The following is a 13,558-nucleotide window of genomic DNA, read 5'->3' on the forward strand; positions in this document are numbered from 1 at the left end:
GGGAACAACAGACATATTGTAGGAACAACAGACATATTGTAGGAACAACAGACATATTGTGGGAACAACATACATATTGTAGGAACAACATACATATTGTAGGAACAACAGACATACTGTGGGAACAACAGACATATTGTGGGAACAACAGACATATTGTAGGAACAACAGACATACTGTGGGAACAACAGACATATTGTAGGGAACAACAGACATATTGTGGGAACAACATACATATTGTAGGAACAACAGACATATTGTAGGGAACAACAGACATATTGTGGGAACAACAGACATATTGTGGGAACAACATACATATTGTAGGGAACAACATACATATTGTAGGGAACAACAGACATATTGTAGGAACAACAGACATACTGTAGGGAACAACAGACATATTGTAGGGAACAACAGACATATTGTAGGGAAAACATACATATTGTGGGAACAACAGACATATTGTAGGAACAACAGACATATTGTAGGAACAACAGACATATTGTAGGAACAACAGACATACTGTGGGAACAACAGACATATTGTAGGGAACAACATACATATTGTGGGAACAACAGACATATTGTGGGAACAACAGACATATTGTAGGGAACAACAGACATATTGTGGGAACAACAGACATATTGTGGGAACAACATACATATTGTAGGAACAACATACATATTGTAGGAACAACAGACATATTGTGGGAACAACAGACATATTGTAGGAACAACAGACATATTGTAGGAACAACAGACATATTGTGGGAACAACAGACATATTGTAGGAACAACAGACATATTGTAGGAACAACATACATATTGTAGGAACAACAGACATATTGTAGGAACAACATACATATTGTAGGAACAACAGACATATTGTAGGGAACAACAGACATATTGTGGGAACAACAGACATATTGTAGGAACAACAGACATATTGTAGGGAACAACATACATATTGTAGGAACAACAGACATATTGTAGGGAACAACATACATATTGTAGGAACAACAGACATATTGTGGGAACAACAGACATATTGTAGGAACAACAGACATATTGTAGGGAACAACAGACATACTGTAGGGAACAACATACATATTGTAGGAACAACAGACATAATGTAGGAACAACAGACATAATGTAGGAACAACAGACATATTGTAGGAACAACAGACATATTGTAGGGAACAACAGACATATTGTGGGAACAACAGACATATTGTGGGAACAACAGACATATTGTGGGAACAACAGACATATTGTAGGAACAACAGACATATTGTGGGAACAACAGACATATTGTGGGAACAACAGACATATTGTGGGAACAACAGACATACTGTAGGGAACAACAGACATACTGTAGGGAACAGGAGGTAAATGCAGAGGGAAGGAGTTGTTCTATATCCCATCAAAATGAAACTTGTTCGAACAGTTTCTCCATCCCAGCACTCCAAACGTGACACTAACTTCAGAGTGTGTGTGTGTGTGTGTGTGTGTGTGTGTGTGTGTGTGTGTGTGTGTGTGTGTGTGTGTGTGTGTGTGTGTGTGTGTGTGTGTGTGTGTGTGTGTGTGTGTGTGTGTGTGTGTGTGTGTGTGTGTGTGTGTGTGTGTGTGTGTGTGTGTCACCCAGGTAATGGGTGACCACGAGTGGAGTTCAGATTGTGCCTTCGGAGAAGGACGGGCCTCATGTTTGTGTGTCTGGTTATTGTGCCGTCTGTGACTAATAGCTTCTGAGAGGAGCCCAGTGCCTCAGTGTCTAAATATAACCAACCAGAATTACCCATCCTGCACTACCATCATCCCCTGTTTATGGCATGGCTTAATATGATCTTCACATTTTTACACAAAGATCCCATTCTTACAGCGCATGCTTCCCTCAACAAGGATTTCCTATGTTTAGGTCCCGGGTCGTTTCGAGGAGATAGGGAAGCCCCTAAGGTGCCCCTCTCTGACAAGCAGTCAGTCACTGCATTCCAGCACTGGGAAAGCCTACCGGCCTCTCATTAGTTGAGTTTTTTTGCGTCTTTGGAGAGGGTTGTTTTCTTTTGGTGTGACGTCGAAGAAGAATTTACGACATGCCCTCACGAACGACCCCCGTCCGGGAAGGTAAGCTGTCACGAACGTCAAGTGCGTTGATTTAACTTTTTTCCACATTACCTACTACTACAACACTCGTACGATACGTCTCAGACCGTTGGAACCGTATGACAGCTAGGTGTAATCTATGTCCGCGTTAAAAAGGCGATCCGTTTCAAACGTGTCACCTTTGTCTCCGTGTACAGAGGGATGCCCTACATCTGTCAGTGGTGGTGTGTCAGGACTCGTTTAAGGATTAGGGATCCCCCCCCCCCAACGATATTTAAGGGAGCCTGACCTGAGCCGCCGAGGCTATGCTGATGTCTTCTTTTCTTTGAGTCCCTTCCCTTTTGAAAAGCAGCAGAATAAGCTGAAACTCTAGAGTCCATTTGTATTGCCGGGACAAAGGGAGACCATTGAGGGTGGAGGAGGGGGGTGGTGGCGGAGGCAGCGGTGCCGGGGGTCAAGGGGGGCGGAGTGGAGTTTAGTCAGAGCCCCTGCCCCTGCTGGGGGGAGAGTTGGGATGAGGGGAGGGGGGGGGGGGGGGGGGGGGGGTATTATTGTGGGTGTGCAGGTCAGGTAGTGTGTTTTTCTGAATAGTGAGGGAAGTTGCATCAGTATGCATTATCCAGCTGGGAGAGGCTTCAGTAGCCGAGCTGAAGGGCGGGGGAGGTTTTGTTGGTGGGGAGGGGGAAATAGAGGGGAGGGGAGGCTGGGGGGGGGGGGGGGGGGGGGACTCAGTGCGCTGCCTCTCTCACGCTCCAGCAGGAGTTTAGTCTACTCAAACTGCCCTGCACTGCGGGACAGAGGGAGACACACACAGGGGAGAAACTGGCAGGGCATCGGATACGCTGGTGATACCACAGCAATGACTTGCAGCACTTAACAGAGCGGATTGTAAAAAGAAAAAATGGATTTTACCTTTTGATGTCGCTTATTTATTTATTAAAGTTTGGGACTTTTTCTGGCACCTAAATGCTGTCACTGGGCAAAATGCACTCTCGAGCTAAATCCCGGAGTTGTGACAACTACCTGAGCATTAAGGTAGGACCTAGTCATACATTTCCTTCCATAAAGGCCTGTTTGTGTTATGATTATTCTTTTGTCTCGTGAGCTTCTGACATCATTTGGATCTTTTTCTGATAATACATTTTTTTCATCATGTATTATTTGCAGGAATAAATACACCCACGTTAAAATATTCATGAACACGTGAATATTAAATTTGTGTTAGATATCATACCGGTGTGGTTTTCAGGAGTCGTCTGTGCCCTGATGCACTTTCACCAGATAGGTGTCATTCCCCTCACAGATAGAAGGCAGCTGTTATTTTGGTGTCCTTTCTATGTAGCCAAAGCAAAGCAGGGAGCCTTGCGTGCACTGAGTCAAGGAACCATAAGGTGTAAACTAATTTGACATGTTTATATTATCATTTCATAAATTGATACCTAACAGGATTTTCAACACTGTTTATGCTGCTTTGTGTTCTTTAATATCTTGGGGGCTCTCCGATGATGACTTCAAAAGTTATATCTAGTATATATATATATAGTTTGACAACCTTCCATATGGTCAAAATATCACGTCACAATATTTTTCTTTGTTTTGACAGTATAACTATTTCATTTTCCGGTACAAATCACAATGTGACATGACAACCTTTTACATCATTATCTTGTGATACATTGTCATTTAGTTAAAAAAAGGTCTATTTTCTTTACTTGCTCATCATGTAGTAAAAATCCATACCTTTTCATGGATCCACGACGGTAATACCTTCATATTTCGATATACCTCCCAGCCTTACTTCGCACGTTCTGTTTAATTTTGCTCTTTGCAAGAACTTTCCTGTTTGTTTTATGGTTTCGCCATGAAGCCTGTGGGAATATAATAATTATATAATACAATATACATGTTTTCCTTGCTAATAAATCCCTATTGCCTATCATTATCACGATCAAGCCGGGGGCCAGTGAAGTTCACTAACTACAGGCACAAGAGTACATCCTTTCTGACAAGAAAAGCTCCCCTTATCGACTTACGCTTGTTTTGTTATGCATGCTTCCTATATTTACCCTGTAGAGCAATCAATAGACTTTGTTGCCTTCTATTGTCTCCTCTGTCACTCCACATCGACGCTCTGATTGGTTGGGAGAACACCCTTCACTTTCTGCTCTTATCTGGAACCCTGGGAAACTAAATCAAGTCTAAGTGTGTGTGTGTGTGTGTGTGTGTGTGCGTGCGTGCGTGCATGCGTGTGTGTTTGTATATATGTATGCTGTGTTTTTCATGTGTGTGTGTGTGTGTGTGCCCTTGCATGCATGTGTGTGTGCGTGTGTTTGCGTGTTGTGTTGTTGTATACAGTACATAACGTCACTTTCTATAGAGTCATAGATATCGGTGTCCCTGGCAGCTCGGGGACAGTATCCTGTCCAACATTGTTTACATCCTGTGGAACAAAGTCATTAGCTGTCTGGTGACGATAGGCGTCACGTGACCAACGTGGGAATCGACACAAAGAGAAACAAAGAGTACAGAAACTGTACGGCTTTGTAGGTTATTTATATAAAGTATATCAATGATCGTAAATGTATTCCGTACAGCTCAGTTTAAGAGCCACTAAGAGTGTGGTCATACAAAATAAATGAGGCGAGATGAGTTTATAAAACTTTATATAAATAAAAACGAATTTATTTTGTATGACACACTCTTAGGACTTTTTTTTCATGTCAGATAATTAGGGATGTCCCGATAAATGTTTTCCTGACACAGATCGTGAGTCATTTAACCTCTTAACCAGCGCTCCCCAAAAGTGGCCATTTGAGTTTTCGTTTTTGAGGACTGCATACTTTTTTTGCAAACCAAAACAACGTACTTTATACTTATAGCACATGCATGAGCTTGGTCTCTTTTGAAACATGACATTCTGAAGTTTCTGATTCCAGAAAGAAAATTCACTTTTAGTGCTAACGTAATAGAGTAACATAGGTCTGAACTTGAGTTGTAGAAAAACTTGTTACTCAAGGTGGTATGGCTTAAAAGAAATTCCAAATTTCATAAAGATCCATTCAGAAATGAGTGATTAGGAGTGATTTTGGTAAACTGTGTACAAAGAAAAACTCAGTTTTCTCAATTTAATTCATTCGGCTGTTTTTCTCTTCCTGTTTTCGCTCGTTAGTTTTTCACCTAGATCCCTGATTTATACATCCCCACGTGGGGTATCATTGGAAAGCCACACTCATTGGCTACAACCCTCCACAATCATTTTCGAGATTGGATCTAGATTGACGGAACTAGAGCCCCAAGAGTCGGGAGTGGTATTTTGTGCAATACCGTGTACTTTGCACAAGCCTCAAATACCGGCATGTAACTCGAGAACCGCTGAACGGATTCTGTCGACAGGCAACAAATACACCCGAGCCACTAGGGGTCGCCAAAGTGCCGGTGGGCAAATCGTCCTAAAAATGTCCCACATGCGGGACGTTGCAGGTTAAGAGGTATCGAGTATTTGCCTATACCCAGTCCTGATCCCATATTTGTATTTTCCTAGATAATATAGCAGCACAGAGAACTCCTATATTGTTGGTAATTAAATAGTTCTGCTTAAAGGAAAAATATAGCCTACCATCACAGCTTTTCCTTAACGGTTTTAATCTATTTTCCTAACAAAAAAGGATCTGAATTTGATTGGACTTAATATACCCGGTACCGATAAATACCGACAATTAAAATGTGCAATTCGGTATAAAAAAACGAATTCAATTGACATTCTCATTTGATATTTGAGAAATAACTTCGACACTTGCATTGTGTCTCATGATTCATGCTCAGTCAAAAATAACTCCACAATATGATAAGAGACAGATGATACGATTATAAAACCAACATAATGCAGTACTGTATAACAAGTACCCTGAGCGTACCTCCTCCACGTTGATACAGGTGAGTGACTGGACCTGTCCGCCTCACACCTCCATGTTGGTCCCACAGTAGTTGTTGCCACCCAGGCTCCTTGCAGGCCTGCCTGGCTGTGTGTCTCACAAACTCTGTGAGTTTAAAGGGTTAAAGGAACTTAAAGCTTATCTGCTGAGATAATGTTTGACAAGAGTGTATTTTTACAAACGCACATTATCCTACTCTTATCCACTTCTCTGTGTGTGTGTGTGTGTGTGTGTGCGTGCGTGTGTGTGCGTGTGTGTGTGTGTGTGTGTGTGTGTGTGTGTGTGTGTGTGTGCGTGCGTGCGTGTGTGTTTATCGGAACTAAAACATTGTAGGTCAAGTCACTGATGTAGTGAGGAGGATGTTATGGTTGTTCTGAGTCCCCCCCCACCACAACCACCCCCCACCCCCATCACTCCCAGTACACCAGCTGGTCCTTGTGAGTCCCCCCCCCCCCCCCCACCCCCACCCCCAGTATAGACTGTTTCACTGGAATGCTGTTTCCAGGGAAGACAGTTTGGACCCAAGTGTATTTCCCGTCAGTTACAGCATTCTAATTGACCCAGCGGCAACAGGAAATAAACTTGGGTCCCATTCAGAACCTACCCCTCGTTTTTTCTCATGAGCTACGATTGGTCTGCAGATGATCAAAAGCAGGAATCAAAACTGGGTGGTTTGATGTTAAGGTCTCACTAGAACCCTTTGTTGACTTGGTCTCTCTCTTGGCACCTGGCTGCGGCCGGGGCAGGTCTGAGCAACCTGTGTCCTTTGTCAACCTGCGGCCCTTTGAGGCGGCTGTAGCAGGCTGGTTAGTGAGCTGGCTGTATGGGGGCTCCATGGCTCTCCTGTTTCACTCCCCTGGTGGCTTCATGCTCCACTGGAGGCCTGGTGCGCGGAGCCCTTTGTGTCGCTGACCCACTAAATGCATCTGTGGCTACCTCTCTCTGTCTGTGTCTCTGTCACTGCCTCTCTCTCTCTCTCTCTCTCTCTCTCTCTCTCTCTCTCTCTCTCTTTCATTCTCACTTTCTCTCTGTGTATGTCTGCCTCTCTGTCTCTCTCTCTCTCTCACTTTCTCTCTCTCTGTCCCTCATCTCTCTCTGCCTCTCTCTTCCCACTTTCTTTCTGTCTCTCTTTCTACCCCCCCCCCCCCCCCACTCTCTCTTCTCTCTCTATCTCTCTATCTCTCTCTCTCTCTCCCTCCCTCCCACGGGTAACTGCCAGGAGAGGAAAGATATTTTAGAGTTACGAGGTTGTGTGTGGGAATGCAGCCGATAATGAATTTGACCACAACACCAGCCGACGACGTATCTAGTATGTTTGCTTGTACTTCAAATTCCCCTTGTGGAAACACAAACCACTTTGGATTCCGCCGTTGTGTTACAAACCCGAGTAATCAAATGTCTCAGTTCACTGATCAGCTGGACCACCGAACCCACTTGTTCTTTGTCACCGAGAGTCTAACAGTCTGTCATTTGCTCCTCTGCAATATGAGATGAGCCGGTGCCAATATGTTGAACACCAGAGAGAAAGAACCAAGGCTCTCTGCTTACTTGCGTTTATTGTAGTCTCCTCTGTGGTTTACCCCACTTGTTACGCCTGCATTGTCCTGCCTGCCCCTGGAACAGCTGTTTCACTCGAGGCAGGGACAACAGCGTTCCACCTGGAGTCGCAACCCATTAATTAGCAGCTCCACCTCTTACCTCACACAGCCAGCCAGCCAGCCGGTTATAAATACCATGGCATCAAGAGAGGGCGGATGGGACGTCCTGTACGAGGGTCTGAGACACACACACACACACACACACACACACACACACACACACACACACACACACACACACACACACACACACACACACAACACACACACACACACACACACACACACACACTGTATTCTTCTCTGGCTTGTGGTCTAGTGGCTATTATGTAGTTATCCATACATAGACTGTATCTTTGTACATACCCCAATCGTTTTTTTTTTATTTTCAATGCAATTCACCTGTCTCAAGCGCCGCCCTCTTTTCCTTGATCCTCCTCCAATCACAACTGTCGCTTCCCTCGGACAAACTTGAAGCAACAGCTGTGTTTGGAGGATCAAGGAAAGAGGGCGGGGCTAGAGATAGGTCCATTACGCCTGAGTATATTGCTGCTCGTCATTATATCTGTATACTTCCCCCTTTCTTTTTTTTATTTGCCCTTTTTCCATATATATTTGTTCATATATAATCTGCTTACTTGCTGCTGTGATGCCCCGGTTTCCCAGAGGGATTAATAAAGTATCTCTCTAGTCTACGCTCAGTAGTTCTCATATTTGCCGGCTGACGCAACTTTTAACAGTAGGTCCAAGCGCTCCATGGTAACAAGTACCATGTAGTATCTGGTGTTTGCCGCTGTTCAAAGGGGATTGGACGTAGCGCGCAGTACGTTATTTGCCACCACTTTGAATGTAAACACTGTTCAAAGCTGGCGTTCAAAGCAGTGCTTGTTAGGATTGTAGGTTGTAGAGGCTGTATCTCCTGCTTAGTGAGTCCTGTGCAACAGGTTGAATAAGCAGCTGATTTATAGTCGAGCTCAAACAAAAGTCGAGCCGCTGTGTCCTGATTAATAGCTTTTCAAAAAACGGACGCTTTTGTCGTGACCCCGTCGTTCTCCCGGCCTTGGGAACCCGAGGAACCGCTCTCTGGGCCGCGCAGAGCCACCAAGTGATGGCTTTTTCCTCCCATTGTTAACGCTCCTCCAATAAAACACCATGTTATTCTTCTCCCCACTCCTACCCTCCCCGCCCCCCCTCTCCGGGCACAACAGTGACTAATGCCCAGAGACATTTTTGTCTCACTAAAGAGGCTGACCGAGTGCTAATGGAGGTGGGCGTTTTTGTTTCTGGCCTCCTGTACTGTACGCCACGCAGCAGCCATAGAGGCGGAGGGGCACAAAGGACGCCTTGTCGTCGTGGCGCTGTGTGGCATGTATACCAATACACTGCGCCCCAGTCACTCTCATCTAATTGATGGCGCTACTGCCCAACTGCAGCGAGACAGACTCTACCATGTGCACAAACACATTTTTTTTTATTTCTCCGGTCGAAGTTAGATTCAGCTGTCTGAAATGGAGGCTAACGCCTTTAGCTTTGCTCATTTGCCCCTTGTGTACTCTCTGTTTTGTATCGTCTGTGCAAATGATTGGCATTCGGCAGTAAGTCATGTTAAATGGTAAATGGGACTGCATTTATATAGCGCTTTTGTCCAACGACGCGCTTTACAACTTGTGCCTCACATTCACCCATTCACTCACACATTCACAGAGTGAGCAGAGGCGTCCATGCGAGGTGGAACCTGTTCATCAGGAGCAGTTAGGGGTTAAATATCTTGCTCAAGGACACTTTGACGCGCTGCCGGGAGGAGGAATCGAACCGGGAACGTCTGATTACCAGACAACCTCCCGGCCACTGCCACTAAGCCTCTTCAACTCATTCAGAACGCAGCGGCCCGCCTGATCTCAAACCTACCGAAGTCGGCCCATGTCACCCCACTTCTTAGGGACCTGCACTGGCTCCCCATTGCTGCACGAATCCGCTTCAAGGCCCTTGACCTAGCATACCGTGCGGCAAAGGGAACTGCTCCCGCCTACCTCCGGTCAATGGTCTCTAACTACACACCCTCAAGACCCCTACGCTCTGCATCTTCTGGCCGCCTCAGACCTACTCCTATCCAAGCTCCGGGAGGGTCATCAAAGAGAAGTCGCCTATTCTCAGTCCTTGCCCCACAATGGTGGAATGAACTACCCACCCCAGTTAGGACAGCCGAAACACGTCCAATCTTTCGCCGTCGACTAAAGACTCACTTCTTCAACCATTATCTGAATTAAAAAAAAAAAAAAAAAAAATCTAACCCTAACTAACCATACTGTCATGCACTTGTCCTAATAAACTAACCTACACTGTAGCACTCAACACTTTGATGAACATTGTTACTCAGCTGATAGAGTTGTGCTCTTCCTGATGGCTTGTCGTACAGAACTTGTAAGTCGCTTTGGATAAAAGCGTCAGCTAAATGACTAAATGTAAATGTAAATGTAACCTCTCTATCTCCTCAGCCTACTATCGTCCCCTACATTATACAGTAGTGGTGAACTTAATCCCACTGCCTCCTCAGTCCCCCCCCCCACACCCTCTTCCCACCCAACGCCTCGTACGCAAATGGTTGTCTCTCTGCGCTGGACTTTCCCAGGCAGTCCCACCTCTCTGTGTGGTTATCAGTGCAGAGCCTCGCGCCAGCGTTCCACTGATCTGTTCCGCTGGGGAAGGAACGGACCATAGGGGGAGGGATGTTCGGCCCGTGGCTGACGGCCGTAGGCGGGGAGGAAGGTCACGGGCCATGAACTGTGAACATGACCACCGTCAGCGGGTCAACCTCATCATCCAGACGACCCGCTGTAACCCCCCCCCCCCCCCCCCCCCCCCCCCCGCGCGCTGCCGCCGCCGCCGCCGTCCCACCTCAGTCTGGTTGTATCACTGTCCCCCCCCCCCCCATGTCACCTGTCCCGTTGGGAACACTACTGTGGGGCGGGTCAGATATAGCGCCCGGTGACATGGTTGTTGTTTGAGGGGTAGTGTTACACCGTCCTCCTCTGCCAGGGGAACGCGGCTGGAGTCCAGTCTGGACTTTCCAGCTCTGCTGTTTGTGTGTCTCTGCTGCCAACGACGTCACGCCTCACAGGTGTTTCCCCTCGCTCTCATGGAAAGACCATCATGGCTGACGCTTCCTGCGATGTTTCCGACTTCCTGTATTGTACTGTATGTGCATGTGTGCGCACGTGTGTGTGTGTGTGTGTGTGTGTGTGTGCTTTTGTGATTGTGTTTGTGTATGTAATGTATACATGCATTTGTGTCACGGCCAATTACAACATAACAAAAACAAGAATGCGACAGGCATTTGTTTTGTTCATGTTTTATGAAAAACCTTTGTGTCACTGATGATTATGTTTAATCTTATAGATGTGGAGCAGTGTGGCACTTTCACTGGTATGACTTTGGTAATACTGCCTACATATCAATATCCTCCACATTGAAAATAATCTCCATCTTCACAAGTCACTTTTAACCTTGTGCCGAGTCTTAGAATCAAATCTGCCAACGGGGTAAGGGGATTTATCTTCCAATAAAAATGTTGTTCTTTTAAAATTATGTTCTCAAAACAAGCAAATGAGCTCTTGAAACAAAACGAGTGATCTACCTGATATCGTCACTCGTTTTCAAGACATTTCTTGGCATCAGTTCAGTTGGATTCAAGTGAAATACCCTCAGCAGTTTTTCTTTTTTCAAAGAGTTTCCTGAAAATAAGATTTAAGACTCAATAGAAGTTGAGGTTCTTTGGGGTGACAGTGGCTCAGGAGGTAGAGCGGTCTTCCGGTAATCGGAAGGTTCCTGGTTCGATTCCCGCTCCTCCCGGGTAGCGCGTCGAAGACACTTAACCCCTACTCCCGACGAGTAGGTCGGCACCTTGCATGGTTTCCTCTGCCGTCGGTGTGTGAGTGAATGGGTGAACAAAATTGTAAAGCGCTTTTGATAAAAGCTGCTATATAAATGCACCATTTGCCATTTACCATTTAGAAGTTAACTTGCTAAGAAGTGGATAAAAAAAAGTCTTAAAAATGTTTGCAATGATGGCGACTGGGTGGCGTAGCGGAGATTACGCTCGTCACCAATGCAAGAGGCTGCGGTCTCGACTCCCGGTGTCAGCATTGCCTGCGGCTTGGGCCAGTCGTCATACTATCTCAATTGGCAGAGGTAGCGGGTGGAAAGTCGATGGGTGGGGATTGGACGTTGTGGACAGCGACTCCTACAGGTCGGTTGGGTGACGCCTGTACAGCAGAGTCAGGAAGTATCGGGGGCAGCGTGAACCTCCCACGCGTTACTCCTCGCCACTGAGAGACCGCGCTGTCTGGTGAAAAGATGCGACAGGCTGCCTCCTCGTGTACCGGAGGGGACACGTGATGCAAGGCTTCTGTCCTCACTACAGCCGACCAGTGGGAGGCATAGTCTAGCAACGTTCAAGACAGGGGATAATACGAAATTGGGATGGGAGAAAAAATAAGGAGAAAAAGTGGATAAAAAAAAATAAAAATTGCAATGCAACCATCCTCATCGCCCGCTCTCTCTCTCTCTCCCACAGGACTCTGAGTCCCTGGACAGCTGCATCCAGAGCACCCTCTCGGCCCTCTACCCTCCCTTCACCGCCACCGCCTCCACCGTGCTGTGGCAGCTCTTCAGCGTGGTGGAGCGGCAGTACCGCGGCGACGGCCTCCGCTGCTTCGTGGACTTCCTGCTCCCCGCCAAGAGGATCCTGCAGACCATCCAGCAGGAGACGTGTGTGAGTGTGGGCGGCCACTAGGAGACAACAACCACGACTGGCCTGACCCTGACCCTGACGACACGTAGAGAGAATTCGAGAAGGATTTGATTTGTTTTTCAGAGAATTCCATTTGAGACCCAATAGAGACAGGTATTCGCTCTGTTTGCTAAACCTCTGCGAGATCCCGCAGGGCGAGAGCTGCAGAGTCGCTCCATGTGGGGTTAGAGATGTTGTCGGCCTCCCCGGCGGCTTCACTCCCCACATCAGATAAAAGGCTGAGGAAAGGGCAGCGAGGACAAGAAGACCGAGAGAAACATAAACAAAACGCCTCGATATAAAACGTGCTCCGTGCAGAGGATAAAAGCCGAGGTCAGGTTAACCCGTTTACGCACTTCAGAGCTGGAATAATACACATCACGAGGAAATACTGAAGTGATTTATTATTATTTTTGGACAGAAGAAAGAGAATGTCAGGACAGATGAGTGGGAATAGGGAGGGCGGGTGGGGGGGGACATCAGTCTGAGACAGAGTTCATTATTGTTCAGAAAACAAGCTGAAAGCCAGCGGCCACCCTGCTTCTGAATAGGCACACAGAGGGAAACTGTGGTCTGCTTGAGAGGCTGCCACAGTGCTCTTGGGTCCAGGCTGAAACCCAATATTAGGCTCCCACAAACTTTGATTGCTGTGGGGTTTAGGGCTCCATGACCAAAGACCTGAAACCTTATTCCACCGTTATTCATCTCTTCTGTGATTACGCTGTGACGATAGCTGTACAGCAATAGGTTCACCTAAGCCTAGCCCCCGAGAGCAACTTGCTGCGCACGAGAGTCTTTGTGTTGCAAGCAATATGAGAGGCTTCACGGGGAATATCATATTTTCAATTCTTGCCTCCAATTTTTTTGGTAGTCAAGCCTTAAGTGCTGCTGTCTGTGCTTTTATGGTCTGTTTTTGTATCTCGTCACGGTAAAGACGAGTGTAGCACGGTTGCTAAGGAGCCAGGCCTGATGGGACAGGTTTTTCTCCTGATAGAGTGATTGTTGACAGCAGTGATTCATCCGTCAGGGTCCTGTGAAAACAACTTGCCATTAAAGATAAACATATGTTTGAACACTTAAGTCATACAGATGTCAATTGACACGATGCGAACCAGACCACAGCTAAGATGTGACACACAG

At 46.3% G+C, this 13,558-nt stretch overlaps 1 protein-coding gene across 2 annotated transcripts in view; it reads left to right on the top strand.

Moving 5' to 3' along the window:
• Nucleotides 1-2,980: 2,980 nt before the first annotated feature.
• plekhg4b (pleckstrin homology domain containing, family G (with RhoGef domain) member 4B) overlaps nucleotides 2,981-13,558 on the top strand; it is a 73,306-nt gene continuing 62,728 nt past the window's right edge. Inside the window, exons 1-2 of one of the 2 annotated variants that reach the window (XM_084336226.1) lie at nucleotides 2,981-3,134; nucleotides 12,203-12,400. In XM_084336226.1, the coding sequence (XP_084192352.1) occupies nucleotides 3,066-3,134; nucleotides 12,203-12,400 (267 nt within the window). In that variant the 5' untranslated portion in view covers nucleotides 2,981-3,065. The remainder of the gene's footprint in view (nucleotides 3,135-12,202; nucleotides 12,401-13,558) is intronic. The other variant, XM_084336227.1, reaches the window with a different exon arrangement.

The sequence above is a fragment of the Notolepis coatsorum genome, assembly GCF_963971535.1.
Source record: "Notolepis coatsorum genome assembly, chromosome: 19".
Classification (NCBI taxonomy): Eukaryota; Metazoa; Chordata; class Actinopteri; order Aulopiformes; family Paralepididae; genus Notolepis; species Notolepis coatsorum.